The 23,128-nt window shown below is 46.2% G+C and overlaps 1 protein-coding gene across 1 annotated transcript in view; it reads left to right on the top strand.

Annotated features, from left to right (window-relative positions):
* LOC147748379 (transitional endoplasmic reticulum ATPase-like) overlaps positions 1-21,309 on the top strand; it is a 144,302-nt gene extending 122,993 nt beyond the window's left edge. The window contains exons 17-18 of the mRNA XM_086961036.1: positions 182-333; positions 20,647-21,309. Coding sequence (XP_086817162.1) covers positions 182-333; positions 20,647-20,758 — 264 coding nt within the window. The 3' untranslated portion in view covers positions 20,759-21,309. The remainder of the gene's footprint in view (positions 1-181; positions 334-20,646) is intronic.
* Positions 21,310-23,128: the final 1,819 nt, after the last annotated feature.

Here is a 23,128-nt window from a genome sequence, read left to right as displayed (position 1 = left end):
GGAATCAGCATTCCCATGGAGTTACTGTTACTAACAATAGTCCCTTAAATTGTTTATTCTGTATTATGAGCACTTTTAATGGTGGGTTTGCTGGAGGCTCTTACAGGTGGTGCAGATGAAGCACATATGACTGTTTTATTTCCCTGCTCTGGAAAAAACAATTAATTTTCTCTGTCTGCAGGATGATGACTATGACCCAGTGCCTGAGATCCGACGTGATCACTTTGAGGAAGCCATGAAGTTTGCACGTCGCTCTGTCAGTGACAATGATATCCGCAAATATGAGATGTTTGCGCAGACGCTGCAGCAAAGTCGTGGTTTTGGGAACTTCAGGTGAGAATTTTAGCAAGAAAGTGATTTTTGGGACGTTGGGGAATGTTTCACCCTTCTGAGCACCAATCATGTAACGCCTACTTACCTTGTATCCCCAAGGGTATTCTATCACACTTTTTGGGCTCCCCTTTATCTGCAGCCCCACATATTTATTCCACTCACATCTTTCTGTTCTGTGTCTTAGGATCTCATGAAGAGGAATGCGTATTAAAATATTGCAGCCTAAGTGTGGGAATTTTAGAACATTTTAGTTTTATATATAGATGAAAGCTACAAAGTGTGCGTCAGGCATTATTAAATGCTGATAAGTACACACTAGCATCTCTGTGTCCACATTTTCTGAAGTGTTTGGATGCTACTAAATGTAAAATACAATACAAAGCAAGGTTGTAGCCTAAAGCCTATCTATGTGACTTGGGGATAGCAAAGAAACATAAAAAGTAGGGCAATGCTGCCAGGTAGGCAGCATTGAAAATGTACTGTCCTTATAAGAAGCTAGCATCTTCTACATCCCAGCATGCCATGTACTGGCAGTTGCCTTGCATAGCCAGTTCTGTTTTTCCAGCTTTTTTGAGAGGGTGTTAGAACCCTTTATGCGTTTTTATCACCCTAATTTGAGATAGAGTTCTCTCAGATATATTCGTTCTAGTTTCACTCAGCCTCTATTGATCCTGTAAATATTTCCCATCTGATTTTGACATCTTTTGCAGTGGAATTTTCTCCCTTGTGGTGTCATGATACGAATCCACCCCTCCCCCCACTCCCCCCCCCCACCCCAGTCAATATCTCCACCTTCAGCAACTCTTTCATTGTGTATACTATTATAAGAGGAACTGTACAGGTTAGTTTACAGCTTCAACAGCAGTGATAGCTGCTGTCAAAGCCAGTGATAGCTCTAGTTCTCCTTCACAACAGCCAAAAGTGTCTCTAGCACATTAACTGTCTACCACCACAATTAGGCACTGGTCAGGACTAACCCAATCTGGTTGCAGTTTCAGTGCTTTCTCCTTCACCTCCTCCTCTTATATCAGAGACACCTAGACTTGCCCTGAGACATCAAGCACCATTTCCACAGGTGCATAATCCACTTGTCCTCCAGCTAAGCGAAGTATAAACAGGAGACCCACCGACCCTTTAAGAAAATACATTGATGGAATGTACAAATACTTTACTTTGACCTTCTGCTCTCGGGCCTTCGACGCCCCCCCTTTCCCATAACCAGGACCACTACTCTTCTGAACATTATACATGCCAGTCAAGACTGTATGATTGTTAAAAATTGAAATAATACCAATAGTGGCCTGTTTGCACAACACGTTGGATAATCTCCAGCTTTTGCTTTAAGTTAACAAAATCTTATGTCACTTTTCCGTTGAGGCTTACACCTCTTTTCTCTTTAAACCACTACTTTCTTCTTTTTCTGGCACCCTTATAGAAGCACGTTGCTCTTTCCTTTACCGTTCGCTGTGAATACTGTACAAATGTATATAAATAAATGTCCCGCTGTGTTTGGAGTACTCTATTAAAACTCCGTTTTGTAAATAAATGAGTTGTGATAGGTGGTTGCTTTTTCAATGGAATGAATATCCTATGATTTAATCATACTAGAGGTAAATAACCTTAATCCTCATTTAACCTTAGAAGTTATCAACTGTGAGCATATGATTTATTGGGCCAGCAAATAATCACGGGTTGGGCCATTGTTTTTGATAATAACTCTGGCCTCACCAGCATGCTCTTCTTTATGGATTTCTCTGGTTGATGAAATAATAACCTAATATTGCATTGAAGACCCTATTCAAACATCACCTTTGTCCTCATGGCGACTTTGCAACCTACGATCCCTGCTTATCCCCTCTTACCACTCTTAGCTGGCTTTGAAGAGGTGACCCTGGAGAAGTTGCTTACTCCTGCCACAACCCAAATTGCTGCCCAAAAAGCATAGGCCTTTAGACCAGGATACTTCCTTCCTTTATGTGGATCCCAAACCAGATTCAGTTATAACATCTGCTGTTAGAAAATGATATGCCCTCGCTCCAGCGACTTTATGCCACTAGACATGGAATGCAAAAGGTTGGATCTGGTTTTTGTGGCGTTTGTGGCATGCTGGGCATGCCCATAAAGTAGCTAATACCTCCATCCTATTAGGCAGACATGACTGTGAGTTGTGACCATCCAGTGCTTCATAGATAGAGAAGCTGCCAAAGTACAAAAGCAAAGTTTTGATAAAGTGGATGATGAAGGTCTTCTAGTTTCTAATAAGATGATCTGTATACAAAAAACACGATGCTCAGAAAAAAGTATGAATCTTCTTTTTTGTCCTGTGTGGTCCTTGTTGGTCCAAATGCTCAGAAAGAAATGAGGCTGCTGATGAGCGAGGATGAGAGCTTGAAGGCAGATGGTTTGGAGGAAAGAAATATATTCATCAGGTCCAATTACAAGTAGAGACACAGGACATTACTTTTAAGAAGGGTAGACAGGTTATTTGTATAAGGAACTTTATTTATGAGTTCACATGAACAACCCCTAGACACGTCCTCTATCAGCACATGCCAGCTCTTCTCTCCCTGGTCAGCTCCAGAACTCCAGCATCCTCGTTACCATGGGAAGAATGCAGAGCCTGTTGCTAAGACAACATATTCAAATACAACACATCTACCTTCCTTAAAATAAAATTGAAAACAAGATATTATACATATTACATCAATAGAGAAAACAAAATTTAAAAAATGGTATAGATAAATAACATCAATAAATCAACAGAACTTTGTAATATGGAAAACATAAGGAATATCAATAAGTCACATAGTCATTGTGCCATTTAGGAATCATCCTGACACACCTGTTGTCGTTTAAATTATCGTACTGTTTGACTATATGATTGTCACCTTTGTCTAACCAGGTATTAATTTCCAAATTGTTGCACAAGGTAATACTTCGAATGTTCCACACCTTGCCATCACTCAGCCAAACACTGTTACCACTGACCTTGATTATGCGTTTTGGTACAGACCATTTTGACTGACCTCTTTTTAGTAATCCCACACTGTATGTTCTTACCCAATCTCCAATAGCAAAAATGTGATTGTTCCTTATTATCCTGTCATTGTGTCTGCGCACATACTTGTCCTGATGTTTCTTTACTCTACTCTCTAAACTCTTTTTGCATACCGGTCGTGAGAAATCCTTAAACATCCACCCAGGAGCAACCTTTGTGCCTGGTTGCTTACCCTAGAGGAGTTTGAATGGGGACTCTTTAGTGACTGAATGGGGTGTGGTACGGTAGCTCCACAACATTTCCTTCACTGCTTTCTTACAATCTCCACCACACTCTTCAGATAATTGAACACATTCTTTCAACACCTGTTGAATCTCTCCACAAGACCATTTTCCCTGGGATTGTAAACAGCTGTGGTGTGGTGTGTAATACCCATCCCAATAAGGTACGTCTTAAATTCATTAGATATAAATTGTGGACCATTGTCCCCGATTAATTTGTCTGGAAATCTCTCTCTACGAAAGATTTGCTCACAAAATTCAATGACATTACGTGTTTTAATGTCACCAGTAAATGCTACTTCCAGCCATTTGGAGTGGTTGTCAATTAATACTAATGCATACTTGTTAGTTATTCCCTTGGCCGAAAATGGACCACAAATGTCCATGGCTACCTTTTCCCATGGTCTACTAGGAAAATTAGTTGAAGAAATAGGTGACTCCTCTACCTTATGGGTTTTATCACTGCACATGCATTCTATGCATTCATGTACATGCTCCTCTATGTCCCTGGCCACCAAAAGGTTTCTCTGGCTTTTCTCTTCATTCCGGACATACCACTATGACCTTCATGTAATAACTTTAGTAGTCTAGTCTGCAAACTTCCCAGAACCACCAATCTACCACTTCTGCGTAACACACCATCCACAACCGAAAGTTCTGTCCACACTGTCCAAAACACTCCAAATGTTTTCCTCAGGATGAAATTGGGACCAGATGGGTTTGACAATTCAACAATAAGTTCCTTGAAAGTAGTGTTGTTGGTTACAGCTTCCTTCCACTTGTTTGGTGAGGGAAATTGGGGGTCTTTCTCCCAGTATGCCATCTATACATCAAGGCTGTTTTCTTCTAATGAAAATAATGGAGAAGCTGGCTGACTTGTCTTGCATAGAGTTGAACCCTCCACCCCTAAAGGGAAAGTAGTCGGTTTGCCTCCCTTCCACTGCAGAGGGAAGATTGGGTTTATCCTCACTGGCCATCCTTGGGAGGTGGGAGGATATAAATTGCCCTGTACGCCAAGATATATTATTGTTTTTTAAAAAAGGAATGGGGTGAGGGGCAGCCCATCCTAGGATCTCTTTCCGACTTCAGTTTGAGTGAAGATGCATTAGTAGCAGCTAGCAGCTGCAGGGCCCATGTGATTAACTCCATTTTGTGTTCCCCAGACTTCAATTGTGGATTTTTTCCTAGCCGTGGCCAGTTGAGTGGAAGCAAGGCTGAACCACATGGCTAGCTGAATTTGAAGGCTTGTGTTTTCCCCATAATGGTCACTGTTACGACCATATAATGAAGTGGAGATTGTTCACTCATCAGAGTGGAGCCTTTGGGCCATTCTGCTTCATGGAATTATCCATCTAGCCTGGATATATTTTGTTGACAAATGTTATGAAGGTATAGGCATGTCCTGTACCAAATATCAAAAAAGAGCCCAGGACTTGGAGAAGGAAAAGCCCTGGAACTTAAGGTGTTAGGAAAGCTGTGTAGCATATTAATTTAAATAGAAATTATATTGTCTATCGTGACAATTTCCTTCTCCGCTGAGTCTCTGTACCCAGCCTAAAAATGCTTCATCTCTCTTCATTATCTTTGTATTTACCCAAACTTTCTACCACCTGCAAAATCACTCAGCTTTGTCATCAACAAAACCTTTATTTTAACTGACCGCGTTTCCAAACTGAGTTTATTCCCATCATACCAAATCTTTCTATTCAGGAAGCTTAAAAACCCTCACTCGGAGTTAAGACCGGTAATACATTCACTTTATTTCACCACACATTTTGAATGAGAAAATACAACCCTGGCAAGACTTACCAAGTTTTCTAATGCCCCTATTAGAGCTAGTGAAGCTGTCTGTGCTGTCCTGTGTCAGAAACAGTGTCTCCTTTTCGCACTACAAATTTGTATTCGCCCCAAGGAATTAATACAAAGTTCCACCAATATTTTTTGTGTTAATCATCAAATATATTGCTCAACTTCAATTTGACAATCTCTCAACAGAATGTGAATGAAGCCCTTAAACCTAAACCACTGTCCAGGGTATTGATGTAATTTATTCTCTTTATGATTTTCACTCTACTCCCACATTGTAATAAATCGATCCACACTTAAACAAATACCAATGTATTTCCAGCTATGTGTCCTTCATCAGGGGGTAACAATTCAGCATGGAAAAATATTCAACACCAAATCAAATACAGGGTCAAATTGATTGTTTGCTAAACTTGTGTTATCATCATAGACATTATTGTGAACAAAACTGTATTGCATGATTATCTCTTATCAATAGCACCAGTCAAAACTCTGTAATAAGAACTTAAACACTCTCTTGTTTCCCAGTTGGAAAAGTCACATTTTTAAATGCCGTATGGATTGACATTTTTCTACAGCATTTTAATATGCTTCCATCTGTGTAGGGCACCTATGATCTCAAAATCGCCTCTGCTATCTGCTACAACCCAGTGAGTATCCTAATTATGACTCCCTGAGCCTAAAGTAACCCCACTTGCGCACTAGTTGAATATCACATAAAGCAGAACTCACCGGTGAACCTGGAATCAACTGTGTAGATTGGCTCCTTCGGTGTGTTAATGGAAGGCCCTTTTTCTCATCCTTATATATTCCTCCTATGTTGGCATAGAGATAGGACTATACTCTGCACTGCTATCCATGGTTTAAACTGCCGACCGGGAAAATAGTAGAATGGAAGTGTGCAAATGTATTAGGAATCCCTTATTAACCTAAATCAAACCCTGTAACAGCGAAAATTGGAAATAAAGGTAAATGGGAGTCACAATAACTATATTGCAGTTCCTTCAAGTTTGAAAAAAACGAATAAAATAATATGTTTCCTCTGAAAGTGTGGGCGCTATGGATACCTAAAGGATAAAATTATAGGGAGGGGCAACTACGTTATTCACTGTACGTGAGTGCCACAGTGCACCAAATTGAAGCGAAACCAAATGTTGGAATTTCCTTCATTACATTCCCCTAATTACTCATAGGTGCTCAAGTGAAATCGTATCCTATAAGGAATGTTTCTGATGAACACAAATACAGCTGCTTTGTACGATATTCCATTCCATTCATGAAAAGTACCATAAGGTTGCAAAAAGTGTTCTCACAAAACAACAATTATTTTTACAGGAAACAACTGAAATTCCATTTAAATCTTTGGGGGCTAAAGAGTCCAATCTCTTGATACAATAAATTTGTCTTCTCAATAAATTTTTCTTGTTGTCTATCCCATCTCTTAAAGGGACTATTTCCAATATGATGAAGCTAAGTTGACTGATATAATGGCCCTTTGTTTGGAAATGTAATGCTACTACTGTTTTCTTATTTTTAGTACATATATTACTTTTGTGTTCTATTATCCTCATTTGGTTTTATGTTCAGTTTTTCCTAAATAGGCTAGCTCCTAGGGCCACTTATCATATTTTTGGAATCACAGGTGGCTGTGGAGCGTATTTTGGTCCCTCAGGATGGATGGGTAATTTTAGATCCTTTGATGATGTTGCTTTGATAATTTCACATTGTGTTTTGGGACCTTTCCTGTCACAAGTGCCAGGGCCAGCCATACAAGTGGGGTACTGTTTTTAATGTGAAAAGTGTGAGAATACAGAACAGTAGAACATTTGGTATTATCAAGTACATTTCTCTTCATGTTCTGCTTCTAAATGTAAGCCAATGTGCAAGAAAGAACACATTTTGGAAAATGTGCCCTGAATCTCATGATAACATGGGTAAGCCTTAATTCAGAGGTCCGCAAATAACTACTATTTCTAAATTTAGTATCGTAGGGCATTAAAAAAGTCACAGGTTTCCTACTTCCCCATTTTTCAATCATTAGATTTTACTGTATCACGTGTGGTCAGTACACAATAAAATATAATAAAAAACTATAGATCAGTTGTTGGCTCTGGTACTATGTCTTTTGTGGACAAACAACAAACACTAGATATCTCTGCGAACTGAAGTCTCTGGTAAAGGTAATGGTATATTACTGTTCTAAATTGTCCATTGGAACAAATACAGTTGAAAACGTTACCCAATTATATTCTTTCCTACTTATTTTAATTATCTTTGTATCAAAATTAGTTTGGGAAAGCTATGAGTGAGCTACACAAATAACCCATGCAGAATTCTGAATTTTGTATACTTGTCTTTATAATTATAATTCAATTCTTTATTGGATCTTGCGCATAAGATCATAAAGTACACAGGATTTCAATATTTATAAACCTGATTAAAGCATATATCCCAATAAATAAAAAGATACTTCCACTCAATTTGTCATGCATTCCATTTCATCTGTATGTACATTGTCTACTTAACAACAATTTAAAACATTAAATATTACAAAGAATAACATTTTTAAAAGACAGTCCCACTACTGATTGCGGGCCTCTTGTTTCCTTCTTTTCATACATTCCCATAGGAATGATGCAACTGAGAAGCATACAAAGGGATTTGAAAGGGATTTAAAGAAATACAATGCTTCACGACAAAATTAAAAATTATTACGTTTGCAGATCGGTACAATGAAATTGTGTCTTTCCTGTCAATAAAAACCCCAAAAGAATATTACGTGAAGATTATTTTGTGGTGGTTGCATATCGCACAGACACCAGGAGAGTTCAGAATGCTTACATTTCTTCCCTAGATATCCTATCATCAGCGGAATCAAATTTAGGCGGAATCTTAGTAAAATAAATTTATGATGTGGTATTTTGAAGTCTGCAAGATAAAAGTATCCTACCTCATCTAAAGGTGGAGTTAATTCGTACATGAGGGCCGACTGACTTTGAAAATGTATTTCCTTTCTCTGATATTGGACCCTGAACATAATAAATGTGTCCACCAATTTCCGCTTTGATATGGTCTTGCAGGTAGATGGGTTCTTAAAAAGATGATTTAAACCAATAGCCATCAGTTTCATCTCTATGTACCTTAGACACCGAATCCTGCTGTAGTTTTCTGATTTTAGAATAATGCTTATTATATTTTGCGTAAGGGGGACTGTGTCCCTATGCCAAACAGAAAGCCACAGCAAGAGTAGGGCCAATTTAATAATGTCCACGATATAAGGTAGGGCCAATTCTATGTGAAGAACATAGGGGCAAATTTACAATAAGTGGCGCATCCTTGCATATCAGCAGGGATGCGCCACTTATTGTGCGCCATGCCACCGCCACCATGGATGCGCCGCATTTACAATGCAGCGCACCATGGGGCAAAAACGGCACAGATGCGTGACGTATCTGTGCCGTAAAAGTGGCGCATTGCTGGAGGTGCGTCGCAAGCGCGACGCAGCTCCAGCAATGCTCTAGGGGGCCTATTCTTACAATGCTGCGTCAATCCTTACGCCTGCTTCAAGCAGGCGCAGGGTTTTGACGCAGCATGGGCCCCAAAGTGACCGAGTGAAATCTTGTAGATTTCACTCAGCCACTTTTAGGAAGAAGTTCCTGCGTCGGGACGCCCCCCCTGCGCCAGAACGCCTCCTTCTGATGCAGGGCTTTACAACGTGACGCATCTCCCAGATGCGTCACGTTGTAAATATCCTGCACCATGGCACATCTTTTGCGCCGCCGCTGCATCACAAAAGTGATGCAACAGCAGCATAAAAGAGGCGCAAGGGGCTTGTAAATCTGCCCCATAGTTTGAATAGGACTATGGAAGAGAGGTAAAAGATTTAAAAAAATGTATTCTCTATAGATTGAAGGGAGTTGCTAGGTGCCATCCCCCATACGCCTGCCCCATAAGAGGCTGCAGCCTTTGTTTTAGCGTGGTAAATCTTTTTCAAGGGGATTAAGGGTTTTTCTCCCAATCTTTTGTGTTTCCTTGATGTTCGCCTTGTGGCTCAGTGGGGTTTTGGATGTGAGGGGAAACACCAGATTTAGATGTACCCTGATTCTGGTACTGCTGAGAAGCGTGGCCGCCCACACTATCAGTTGTTGTTACGACAGACCCCACCAACTGAGCGGGCACCCTGCCACCTGCCGAGAAATGTGACCTCCCATACTGTCACATGTTATTAAAACCGACCGCCCCACGACTAGACAGGCAGCCCGCTACCTCATTTAGGTGATTTCTATTTAGATGGGTATGATACAATATACACTAGGCCTCCCTAGATGTCAACCTCTCTTCAATTTGAGATATATATTTGAATTATACAGGAGGGGATTTAATAGCACACTAACCAGAAAATCATCATCAGCCGCCTGTGTGGGCTGCATGACAGTGTTGTTAGTCCTTGTTGATACAGATTGCCCCGGTTCCAGTTCGCCTTTTTCAGTAGGCTTCCTGCCACGAGTTCCTTTTGAGGTTTTTTGTTTTTGAGCTCCATCTCCCCTTCTTCTTGTAACTGGGAACTCACCTTGCTGTACTCTAGCTGGTGTGAATCTATCTGGCCCGCGTCAGTACATTACAACTAGATGAGGCGTTGGGGGGTAGGATGAGCACAGAGAATTGGCCTGAAGTGGGGCAGTTATAGGCTGCAGGGACATCAATGGGACTGCTTCCATGGTATGAGTACAGGGAGAGGAACGTTTTTGTGCGATAAGTGAATCTAAAGAAAGCTTTTTCTCCGTTAACTCAATTTCATGTGTTAAGACGGTCCCAGCCCTCGTTAAAAAAGCATCAAGGGGGGCCGTGGCTATGCGGCGTAGCAAGATGGCCGCAAGTTAGGGTCGCTCCACCAAATCCCTCTCCTACCCGCAGATCCGTAACATATATTCTGTACCTGAGTCGGGAATGGGGCTTCCTACGTTCTGCTGATCGCACCGACCCAGGACCTGATCCAGTAGCACCTCGGCAACCGAGAGGCACCAAAAGTATTCAGCAAAACAAACTGGACCGATACACTCTCCCGAAAACAGCGCTCCTGGACCAACAGCAACCGGAGGATAAGCCACCTGGAGACGCAGAGGGGGACCTCCCGGAAACTACACTACACAACATCATGGCAGCGATCACTGGAGTCTGGACCTCACTGGAGCAGAGAATGTACACCATCTCTTCAGAGGTGATGCTGATAAGAGAGGACCTCACCAAAATAGGGAAAAGGTCAAACAGCTTGAGATCACTACGGCAAGACTGGTAGGTGACACTTCACAGTTGCAGACTGAGTTCTAGGAGCTGCAGGCGTTTAGGAAATCCGCAGATTCAAAGCTAGATGACTTTGCGGAGCGCTCCAGGCGCAACAATATACGTATTGGTGTGCTGGAAAAGGCAGAGGGGCAACCCACAGACCTCTTCGTGGAGAACCTCATAACTGCCCACCTACAGCCTAAAGGCCTCTCAAACCTTTTCGTAATTTAGCGGGCCCGCAAGGTGCCCGGGGGTTGGTTGAAGCCAGGTGCCCACCCTTTTGATACAAGCCAAGCTATTAAACTACAGGGACAGAGATGTTGTACTAAATACTGCCAAAGTGGCACCGCCACTTCAATATGACAATGCTGAAATAACCTTTTTTCCTGATTTTACTCAAGCTGTGCAGAAGTAGAGGCGCTCCTTCATTACCGTCAAGAAAAGACTCCGAGACAAGGGGCTGAAATATGCAATGTTATTCCTGGCCCGGCACTGTGTTGAGGTGGACAGAAAGGCCCTGCTCTTTGACTGCCCTGAGTCTGCGACTTAGTGGTTGGATGAATGGTGGAGAGCCGGGGAACACAACTCCAATTGAGACAGAGACTGTCCGGCTCACATTGTATTAACCTACTGACCACATGATGCCTACTTCGCACCGAGATCCATCGGCTCACTAAGTCACACAGGTAGAACGCCTATTGAGCGATCTAGGACTTGATGGACTATTGTTAACTGTTTAATGTTGATCAATGGGCCCGGCCCTTCTCGGGGCACTCACTGAACCTAGTAGGTGAAGGAGAGGGAGGAGAGGGGCACCGCCTCCCCCAACTTTCTACTCTTAGTTAAGCCGTTGGGCGACAGGCACTCTGCATAGGGTATTTATGGGCAGTTTTGAGCCCAGAGTGCAAGGAAGTAGGGAGAGGGGTAGTTGGGGTTGGATATTTGTATGTTTACTTGTTTGTTCTGAATCAACACAGTACTACCGATCCATGTTAGAGATTTGTCTACTCCATACAGGTCCTGATGAGTATAGGTTGGGATAAAAGCATCAAATTGATGAGTAGGAATGTTAATAGCTTGGGGGACAAGGTTAAAAGATGTGTGGTGTTGCAACACATTAAACGACATGCTCCGAATGTTGTCTTGCTTCAAGATACACACCTGGTGGGTAATACATGCAAGGCTTTGAATAGGTGGGGGTACAAGCTGGTAGCGCACTCCGGTTTTGCCACTGGTTCCAGAGGAGTCGGCATAATGTTGAGAAACTCCCTTCCCCTTACTATGCAATCTACATGGACAGATGACTTGGGAAGATATATAGGGATCACTGAACAATGGGAGGGTAGAACGTTGACACTGATGTCTGTGTATGTGCCTCCTGGCCTCCATGGCCGCGCCTTCACGGATCTGGGAGCGATACTGTTAACAATCCCGGAAGGTCTCCTGGTAGTGGGAGGCATCTCAACTCAGTGGGACACCCCCGCGCCGCACGGCCACCAGCTGCTGCGTGTGCCCCATTGCCTTGCCCTCTGCCTCGCTGCCTGCCTCGCTGCCGGCTGCCGGCTGACTCTGCTGTTGTTTGTTTTTGTTTTGTTTTGACCTCCATTTGTGCCTGTTTAATCTTACTTTTGTGCCCGTGTTAGCGTTTTGACCTTCATTTGTGCCTTGTATTGTTATTGGTATTTGTTGCCCGTGTTAGCGTTTTCCTTCCTGTTTGCCCGCCTACCTCGCCGCCCTCCGTCTTCCCTCCCCGCTCCCCGCTTCCCGCCACCACCGCTGACCCCGCCCCTTTTTTCCTTCTGTTCCCTCCCCGCTCCCGCCTCCCAGCTGCTCCGCCCACCCGCGCACTTGGCCTTATATGGCGACCGTGCGACGCAGGTGAGTGTGACCCACTTGTGGGACACCCCCGCGCCGCACGGCCACCAGCTGCTGCGTGTGCCCCATTGCCTTGCCCTCTGCCTCGCTGCCGGCTGACTCTGCTGTTGTTTGTTTTTGTTTTGTTTTGACCTCCATTTGTGCCTGTTTAATCTTACTTTTGTGCCCGTGTTAGCGTTTTGACCTTCATTTGTGCCTTGTATTGTTATGGGTATTTGTTGCCCATGTTAGCGTTTTCCTTCCTGTTTGCCCGCCTACCTCGCCGCCCTCCGTCTTCCCTCCCCGCTCCCCGCCACCACCGCTGACCCCGCCCCTTTTTTCCTTCTGTTCCCTCCCCGCTCCCGCCTCCCAGCTGCTCCGCCCACCCGCGCACTTCGCCTTATATGGCGACCGTGCGAACGCGCAGCGTTCACGCGCAGCGGGCGCGCCGATTGTGCGCCGAAGGCGCGCCAAAGGTAAGCCCGTCTGCGCCCGTCCGCGACCGGATCGCGACCAGCGCCAGGACCCCTGGCCCACGAAGACCCCGACCTACCCGCCTGTCGTACTCCGCCGCCACCCTCATCGCACTCAACACCGGCCGACTCCCAGAATGCCACCAAGCCACACCACGACGCACCCACGGACCTTTCAGCTGCCACGCCTGCAAATTCACCTGCATCTGGACCTGCCTCGCACCAGCACCCGCCAAGTCGAACACCAGCAGCACCCACCTCAAGTGCATCCTGCTCAACACCCGCTCCGTCCACAGACACGCCATCGAACTCTGGAACCTCCTAGACGCCACAGCCCCTGACGTTGCCTTCCTCACGGAGACCTGGATGAACGCCTCTTCAGCTCCCGACATCGCCATCGCTATCCCAGAGGGCTACAAGATCGTCCGGAGGGACCGCAACTCCAACCAGATGGGAGGAGGCATCGCCATCATCCACAGGAACACCATCCGTCTCACGACCAGCACCGACAACACCCTGACCAGCGCCGAACACCTGCATTTCCAGATCCACACCAACCCGAACACCACCCTCAGAGGCACCCTGATCTACCGACCCCCGGGACCACGCACACAATTCAGCGAGGACATCGCCGACTTCGTCAGCCCGCATGCCCTCCCCTCCGCTGACTACATCCTCCTGGGGGACCTCAACTTCCACCTGGAGAACAACAACGACCGCAACACCAGCACCCTGCTCGACAACCTCGCCAATCTTGGACTCAAGCAACTGGTGTCCACCCCCACCCACCTCGCCGGACACACACTCGACGCAGTCTTCTCTTCCAGCACAGACATCGACTTCAGCCACGCCACAGAGCTTCAATGGACGGACCACAGCTGCGTCCACTTCACCTTCAAGAGAACGACGACCCACCACCACCAGCAACAGGCCGCCCGCAGAAGCTGGAACAAGATCACAGCAGACCAGCTCGCCACCTCCCTGAGCCAGCACCCTCCTGCCAGCTCAGCGAACCCCAGCCAGGCCGCCGACAACCTCACGAAGTGGATCAGCATCTGCGCAGACGAGCTCGCCCCGCTGAGGACCCCGCCCAGCAGACCCGGCAGCAAGAAAGCCCCGTGGTTCACCGACGAACTCAAGAGCTCCAAGAAGAACTGCCGAGCCCTCGAGAAAGTCTGGAGAAGGGAACCTACACCGGACAACAGGACCACCCTCAAGCTGGCCACTCGGAAGCACCACCAGCTGATCCGCGCCGCCAAGAAAACTGCATTCAAGAACCGGCTGGACAACAACGCACACAACAGCAAGGAACTCTTCAACATCGTGAAAGAGCTATCCAACCCCAGCGCAGGAAACAACGACATCACCCCATCGCAAGACCTCTGCAACTCCCTCGCTTCTTACTTCCACAACAAGATCGCGGACATACACAACAGCTTCAACAACCAACCAACGCACACCATGACCGAACAACCACCCCCCACCACCACCCTCCACGCCTGGGCCCCGATCAGCACCGAAGACACCATCCGCACGATGAACTCCATCCACTCCGGATCACCGACCGACCCCTGCCCTCACCACGTCTTCAACAAGGCCGACGCTGTCATCGCACCCCACCTGCGAGACATCATCAACACATCCTTCGACACCGCCACCTTCCCTGAGAGCTGGAGGCACGCCGAACTCAGCGCTCTACTCAAGAAACCAACAGCGGACCCCACCGAACTCAAGAACTACCGCCCCATCTCGCTCCTCCCGTTTCCAGCCAAAGTCATCGAGAAGACCGTCAACAAGCAGATGGCCGCCTTCCTCGAGACGAATGGATCCCTCGACCCCTCACAGTCCGGCTTCCGAGCCAATCACAGCACCGAGACCGCCCTCATCGCCGCCACCGATGACATCCGAGCCCTGATGGACAACGGAGAAACAGCGGCCCTCATCCTCCTAGACCTCTCCGCGGCATTCGACACTGTCTGCCACCGCACCCTAGTACAGCGCCTCAGCAACGTCGGAATCCAGGACAAGGCGCTGGAATGGATCATCTCCTTCCTCGATGGAAGAACTCAGAGAGTCCGCCTACCACCGTACAAGTCAGAGGCCTCCAAAGTCATCTGCGGCGTCCCTCAAGGATCCTCTCTGAGCCCCACCCTCTTCAACGTCTACATGAGCCCCCTCGCGGCCATCGCACGCCAACACAACCTCAGCATAATCTCCTACGCCGACGACACCCAGCTGATCCTCTCCCTGACCAACGACCCCGCCTCCGCCAGAGCCAACCTGCACAAAGGGATGAAAGAGGTAGCCGAGTGGATGACGACCAGCCGCCTGAAACTGAACTCCGACAAGACGGAGGTCCTCATCCTGGGCTCTTCACCCTCCGCCTGGGGCGACTCCTGGTGGCCTCCCGCCCTGGGCACCGCACCCAAACTGACAGACCATGCACGCAACCTGGGCTTCATCCTGGACTCCTCCCTCTCCATGACCAGGCAAGTCAACAACGTCTCCTCGGCGTGCTTCAACATCCTACGCATGCTACGGAAGATCTTCTGGTGGATCCCCACTGAGACCAGGAAGACCGTCACCCAGGCCCTCGTCACCAGCCGACTGGACTACGGCAACGCCCTCTACGCCGGCACCACCGCCAAGCTCCAGAAGAGACTCCAGCGGATCCAGAACGCCTCAGCCAGACTCATCCTCGACATCCCACGAACCAGCCACATCTCCGGACATCTGAGAGACCTTCACTGGCTCCCCGTCAACAAAAGAATCACCTTCCGCCTCCTCACCCACGCACACAAAGCCCTACACGACCAAGGCCCGAGCTACCTCAACAGCCGGATCAACTTCTACGCTCCCAAACGCCACCTCCGGCTTCACAGACGATTGGAGGGCTAATCAACCGGACACCATTCAGCACACCTTCAACTCAGGGGCCCATCATAGCCTCTCCCATATAGATTACCTACTAGTTCCTGCACCCCACATCACACTTGTCCAAGAGATACAACATATGGCGCGAGGTATCTCTGATCATTCCCCGATATGGTCCCATCTAGTTATGAGTCAAAATAAAGTGGGTAGAGTCGCCCCGATCAATCCTTGGCATTTCCGGTCCGAAAGTTACTAATCACAGCAACAGACCTCTACTTTCAAGAAAATGAGGGTTTGGTGCAGTCCCCCCAGCTAATATGGGAGGCATTCAAAACAGTAATAAGGGGACATGCACTCTCCCAGATAGCCGGGGTCTGGAAGGAGAAAATTAAAGATGGTGGTTGAGGCAGAAAATGAAATCTTTAGACTAGAGGAAGAGATGGGGGAGGTAGTAACTCAAGAGAAGCTCCATGTCCTCCAACTAAAGAGGGACGAATATAAGGCACTTGTTACAGATAGAGCCAGGGAGTTGGAGAGAGAGAGCCAAGGTAGGATATATGATCTTGGGGATAAGGCGGGGGAATTGATTGCCTGGCTTGACAAGAATGAGCTCGCAAGTAGACTAGTCCCGGAACTTGTAGACAGGACAGGCCAATCAATCACGGATCCCCAAGAAGTTGCGAACGCATTCTCGAATCACTATGGTGATACATACAGCTCAACTACAACTTATACTGAAAGCGATTCTCTAGCACTACTCAGGGACATAACACTTCCAAACCTCTCGACCGATGACCTAAAACTGCTCGAAGATTACTTTACCGACGATGAGATAGCCTTAGCAATCAGAAGTATCCGTTCTGGAAAGGCCCTGGGCCATAACAGCCTACCGATAGAACTGTACAAACTTAGACCAGACAAACTAGCCCAGTACTTGCATGCCATGTTCGAGGAGAGTAAAAAGCTGGGGGTGCTTCCATGACATCAAAGAATTGCAACACTGGCTACGATTCCTAAGGAAGTGAAGCCAAAAACGGAATGTGCCTCCTACAGGCCAATCTCCTTATTGAACGCAGAACCCAAGATACTGGCCAAGCTCCTAGCCACTCGACTTGTCAAAGGAATTAGTAGTCTGGTACACCCCACCCAGTCAGGCTTCATGCCCCAGCGCAAAACTGCATTACATCTGCGCAGAATGCATGGGGTGATGGGGAGGGTGGCAACGATTCAGGAAGCAGCGACAGTAGTGTCGCTAGATGCCACAATGGCATTTAACACTGTAGAATGTCCGTACCTTTTTGCAGTCCTCATTAAAATGGGGTTTGGGTCCAAGTTCATCCAATGGGTCAGGCTCCTTTACTGTGAACCCCTGGCTCAAGTCGTAGTCAATAACAAAAGTCCGGATTATTTAACGTAAGTCGCGGAACCCGCCAAGGCTGCCATTTAATCCCCCTCCTGTTTGCTCTGGTACTGGAACCATTGGTGTCCTGGATTCGCAAGGATCCGGTGATACGAGGAATGCACTGGTCAGAAACCTGGGAAGACTAGATCTCTATATGTGCGGACAATATCCTCCTTTTCCAGGCCTCCCCGAAATCATCAATTGGTGCAGTGCTGGACATCTTTGCTATCTTTGGCCGTACTCCGGCTACTCGATTAACTAGATTAAGTCAATTTTGTATATCCTTAAGGGACCCCACCGGTCTTGCCAAGGAACTGCCCCATGCAAATCACCACGGTGGGCTTTAAATATCTTAGAATTTTCGTTTCCACAGACTCTAAGCGCCAATACAAACAGAACCTACTTCCTCCCCTGCAAAGATTGAAATGAGACGCAGCAAGCTGGATGATACTTCCGCTCTGGTTGTTAGGCAGGGCGGGTCTCTTTAAAATGATGTCCCTGCCCCGCTTTTTGTATGTATTGCAAAATACTCCCAACTTAGTTCCCGCAAGCGACTTTATAGAGATCGAAAGTCTGCAGAGAACCCTGCTATGGAACATGAAACTCCGTATAGCACAGGCCAAACTGAATCTCAGCTGGTATGACGGCGGTATTGGCCTCCCAGACCTTAAAAAATATTATTGACAGCACACCTTGTGGCCATAAACCATTTAACATATCGGCACGCTGATGACCCAGGCTGTGCCATGGATAGATGGCTGCTGCCGGGAGCATATTACAACAAAGTACTGTACTCTAAACCCGGGCGACTCTCCCTAACAGGACCGACTAAGCATGTGGTTCAAATATGGCACGCCGCAAACAGGAACTTGGGCTGGGAGCAAAAACTCATCCTGGCGACCCCTTTGTGGGACTCTGAAGCCCTGGGAAACCTGTGGAAGTCAAAGAGGTTTGATAAATGGAACCTAATCTGCATTTCCAAAACAGGTGACTTCTTGGTGAAGGAGGATGTGAAAGCCTTCACTAATTTACAAAAAGAATACGACTTGGCAAACTGAGCATTTCCGATACCGACAAATTCGACATGCCCTGCTATCGAAACTGACAAAGGGTGTGGTCCCCCGAGAGTCCTCACCCCTCGAGGACGAATACTAGATGGCTGTCTGCCAATGAAAGCCATTTCGCTGACCTATAAAAAACTGATGAATAACTCTGTTGACCCTCTCCAGCGCACTAGAGAACATTTGGAAAGGGATGTGATAGTGCTGGATGATGAGGACTGGCAGGAGGCAGTGGCCTCTCCCCGAGAGGTAGCCCTCTCAGCCAGATTGCTACTCGTTCAACTTAAAATTCTACACAGAGTGTACATAACGGGCCGTGTCTGGTGTGTATGGGCTGGGCGGAGAGTGGGGGTTGCAGGGGACCGTGTGGCCAGGAGGGGACCTTTATGCATATCCTTTGGGAATGTGAGCAGATTCAGCACAACTGGCGCAAAATACACAAAGCCCTTAGTGCGGTTCTCACAATTACTATTGGCCCGGACGCAAAGAGGTGCCTCCTGAATGTGTGGCAGCCCACAGACCTTAACATCAAATGCACACTTTGGGTCACAGTGGGTTTAATGATTGCAAAACAGAATATTGCACATTTGTGGAGGGGGCGACACACCCGCCCAAATTGGAGGCCTGGAAGGCGGACATGGACTGGTGCATGTTCAGGGAAAAGACAGTATATGTGGCGCTGGGATGCCCCCGGAAATAGTCCTCCATCTGGAAAGATTGGAATGTTTACCGTGGAAATATCTGGACTCCCCCAAGCCTTCCCACACAAGATGATCCTCAGTCTCCATAACTGATATAATAACTCATGTGTAATGATTCAGAACTTGATTGCATTTTTACCGCTATGTATATTATTCGTACTTTAAGCTGTACTATGTAAAGTCGATTCTTTATGTTTAAAAAAAAAGAAATGTTAAAAAAAAAGCATCAAGGGTCCTAACAGCTACACCCCCTGGCCGTTCTGTACGTCCCTTCTGTTTACTCATTATGCTTGGGAGTAATGTTCAAGCCCTCCCCCAGGCAAAAAGCTGTGAGTAAGGAAAGTGGGGATAGACAACAGTACCTTCGAAATGGTCTCAGCGCACCCCTCGGTCCAGATGTTAGAGAGTGGGCCCAGATCAGGTTCCAATGGGCATGGACTGGCCCGGGTTTTGCCCGGGCGAACAGTGTGCGTCACGCCCCGCGGACCACATTTATGATTATATATGCGCTCCAGCGCAAAGGAGGGTGGGAAATGTAGTCTCCCCCAGTTGTCGTGTTGGTCCCGTTGTATTGGCAGCTGGCGTGGATCATAATGTGGGGCGGCAGAGCTAGAGGTGATTGCTTGCTACACCCTCCATGGGCCGCATTGATGATTATATATACGCTCCGGCGCGTAGGAGGATGGGACATGTAGCCCCCACAGTCGTCGTGTTGTTCCCGGTGTTTTGGTGGCTGGCTTTGGCTCTTAATGCGGGGCGGCAGAGCGAGAGGTGATTGCTGGCTACCTTGTATACTTGTCATAAATATATAGCTTTCCGGGTTCACCATGGGGTATCACACTTGTTTACAATACAAACTGCAAGTAGGTAGAAAGCACCAAAACTAAGAAAAATTTAAAACCATTGGTAGGAAAATTTAGTTTTTACAATTGTGCTTGCTTCCAAAAACTGGAAAGATGGTAATCCTAGCATAGCAAACCTTTTGTTCTTGCCATATGTAGAAAAAAGTCAATGTTTTCTTTCACAGAACTTTCTTCAAATTTTTACCAAAACAAAACCAAAACTTTTGCTATATTTTGGCTATTTTTTCAGTACTCTCAACGGCAATCCACAAAATCTGGGTATCTTTAGAATCCCCGACATTTGCAAAACAAGGAGCCAAATCTGACTATTTTACCATTAACATGTGCGAATAAAAGTGCATAAGCACAAAGTGCTTCTTCCAACCATGAAGAAAATGGCTCCGCACTGGAACGGGAAAAGCCTCAGCAGCTAAGGGGTCAAAGTGCATGTGGGTTTCCATTTGTTTTGATGATGTTCTGTAGGTTATATTCAAAGATTTCTATTGTGCCGCATTGTTGTTTGTAAAAAGTGGTCCCATACACAAACCCATCTCATCTAATGATTGTAACTTGAGCGAAGAGTCCAATCATGCATAATTAAGATTGCAGGTAAGCCATTTTTCTTTCTTCTTCGTGGACTGACTGGTTTGACTCTTCTTCCCCCATATTTTTTTACCCCTTCATTCTGCTTCTCCCATATGTCTGGCACCTGCCTAATCTTTCTCCTATGATTCGCAGGTTCCCAGAGGGGAAGCCAAGCGGTGCCAGCAGCGGTGGTCGGGACAGTGGTCAAAGCGGCAGTGGTGGGGGTCTTTTTCGTGATGAAGGAGATGACGATCTGTACAACTGAAGAGAAGAGATGCGTTGTGCAGTGAGGACGTGGCCCTAGAAGCTGCAATCGTCATTTCTAAGAACTACAGTGACTGGTAGACTCTGCTTTTTCTCAGTTGCCTAACTGGATTTGAGATTTGGCAACAGGCTAGTTATTAGGAAGACGCAAAATTGCCACGTCAGAATCAGTCACATGTTCGCGCCTTTCTGAAGCTTCAACTAGTCTATAAATCTCCCAATTTGAGTTTTATTTTACTTTTGCTGTTGCTTTTTTTTCCTCCTTTTTTCATGGAATAAGAAAAAGGGTGCAGGTAGAGCTATTTCCTCTAAGGCTGTAGCCAGAGTTCTCAGTTCCTATCTTGAAACGTTTGCTCCTGTCTTCCATCCTATGGACCTTGCTGGTCTTGCGATTACTCTTCATCAGTGCTAGCACACAAACCACACTGTTTTTCTCCACTGCCCTGATGCAGAAAACACTGCATGCCTTCTGTTGCTGAAAAACAAATTAACGTGTTCTTAAAAATATATATATTTTAAGTTGACATTGGGAATAAATGGCCATAATCTTTTGTGGTGGTTTCCATGCTAATAATGTTTTTTACTTGCCTCTGTCAGTCGCTGCTATGAGGTTTACCTGTCTACCAGTTTTGCTCTGCGAGATTACTTTGAGTTTGAGCCCATTGAGTTTATGTGCTTGAGATGTACTTGCATACCAGGGTTTTACACTGAGGTCTATCTGCCCGAAGAGTTTCTACTGTGAGGTATATCTGGCCACTGATCATAGTGTTGTGTTGCCCTTGCGTCACGCAACTGGGCCCAAGGAGAACGGATCACTAAAGTTAGATTTATCTAGACACGCAAGGCCACCTTTCATGGTCCTGAGTGGCTTGATAAATCTAGAGTTACACCACACAGCGCAAATTGCTGCGTTGCATTACTGTGCCCCAGGGAGCCGTTCTATGGGCAGAGTTTGGGTGTTCGCACGCATCCACCCATGAATTTTGGTTCATTCCCAGATTTACCATTACTGGTAAACCTAGGAACGCGTCAAAGTGCTACACCTCCCAGGTGAGGCATGACAAGAAATATCTTTATTTCTCTGCTTTTTTGTACTCTTTCTTTGTACACTGTATTCTGCAGCACACATAGAAAGATGAAAATGCCTCAGAGAATTGTCTTCCTGCACAAGAAACAATCCTGTCTGCAATGCAGGTACCCTTGCACCACTGCGCAAGGGTGCCAGCACGAGGAAATGGCAGGAACAGGATGTATAATGTTGATTACAACGCATTCCAGAAATTTCCCTTTCACACAGTGCAATGCAGCAAGGTGGCTTGTGCTATGCGCTGCATGAAATTTTGTTAAATTTGCCCCTGAGTTTCTACGCAGAGCTCCGCCTGCCCACAGTATTTCAACGCTGAGGCCTCTCTACCTACAGAGTTATCTACCCTACGGTCTGTCTGTCCACAGAGTTTCTACTCTGATGTCTGTCTGTCCACGGCTTTTCTCCTCTGCAGTCTATCTGCCACTCAGAGTTTGTACTCGAAGGGTCAGTCTGCCCGCAGAGTTTCTACTCCGAAGTCTATCTGGCCACCAGGTTTTTGGCAAGGTTACTCTTAGGGCAGACATGTTCGACTCCTTTGGGAGCTAAGCCTCGAAGAAAATCTGTAGTGAAAAAAGAGTTTTGCCACTTGTCAGTAGACCGAGTTGACTTTTTATGCAGACTGTGCAGTCGCAGCTCATCTAATTCGACTATATAATGATTGTGAGTTCATTGATAAGGAAGACTCAGAACTTAGATTGAACAATAACGACCTGTAAGAGGAATAGGAAATTAATTTTAAAAAAGACAGGCATACAACATTGACCTTTGAAAAGAAATGTCTATTTAATGAGCTATTACCTTGATGCCATGCAAGTAAAATAAAATAATTGAAGAAAGACCTCTCGTCTGTTTGTGGTAACCATTGCTCTGCTGAGGTATGCATCGAGTAATTTTTTTGTGAAAAGCATTCAAAAGGCGTTTTAGGGGTCAGCTGTGGGAGGTTCATACAAAGAGTGACCAAGCCTAATTTAAGAGCTGTCACTAATGCACAATGTTATTAAAAGGTAGCTAGGGTAAGTGCACATCTACTGTGTGGTGCCTCGCAGGTCCCCTTCCCATCCACTTCTGCACAATTGACACATCCTGTTCCTGAACTGGGTAAGAAGTGAGGGTCCCAAGGAGGGTGTCTTACACAAGCCACAGGGACCCAGGGCCCAATTTAAAGAATTTCTAGTTGATTTTCCATCATCCAGTGTTGCAAAGTAAGCATCTGCACTACACTTGGCATTGGAAGGGGAGGTATTTACACATTGCTCCCATGGTGGTGGGCGTTTTTTACCTAAT

This window comes from Lissotriton vulgaris, chromosome 1_1, assembly GCF_964263255.1.
Source record: "Lissotriton vulgaris chromosome 1_1, aLisVul1.2, whole genome shotgun sequence".
Classification (NCBI taxonomy): domain Eukaryota; kingdom Metazoa; phylum Chordata; class Amphibia; order Caudata; family Salamandridae; genus Lissotriton; species Lissotriton vulgaris.
Note: the sequence above shows the minus strand (reverse complement) of the source record. Positions and strands in the feature narration are given on the sequence as shown.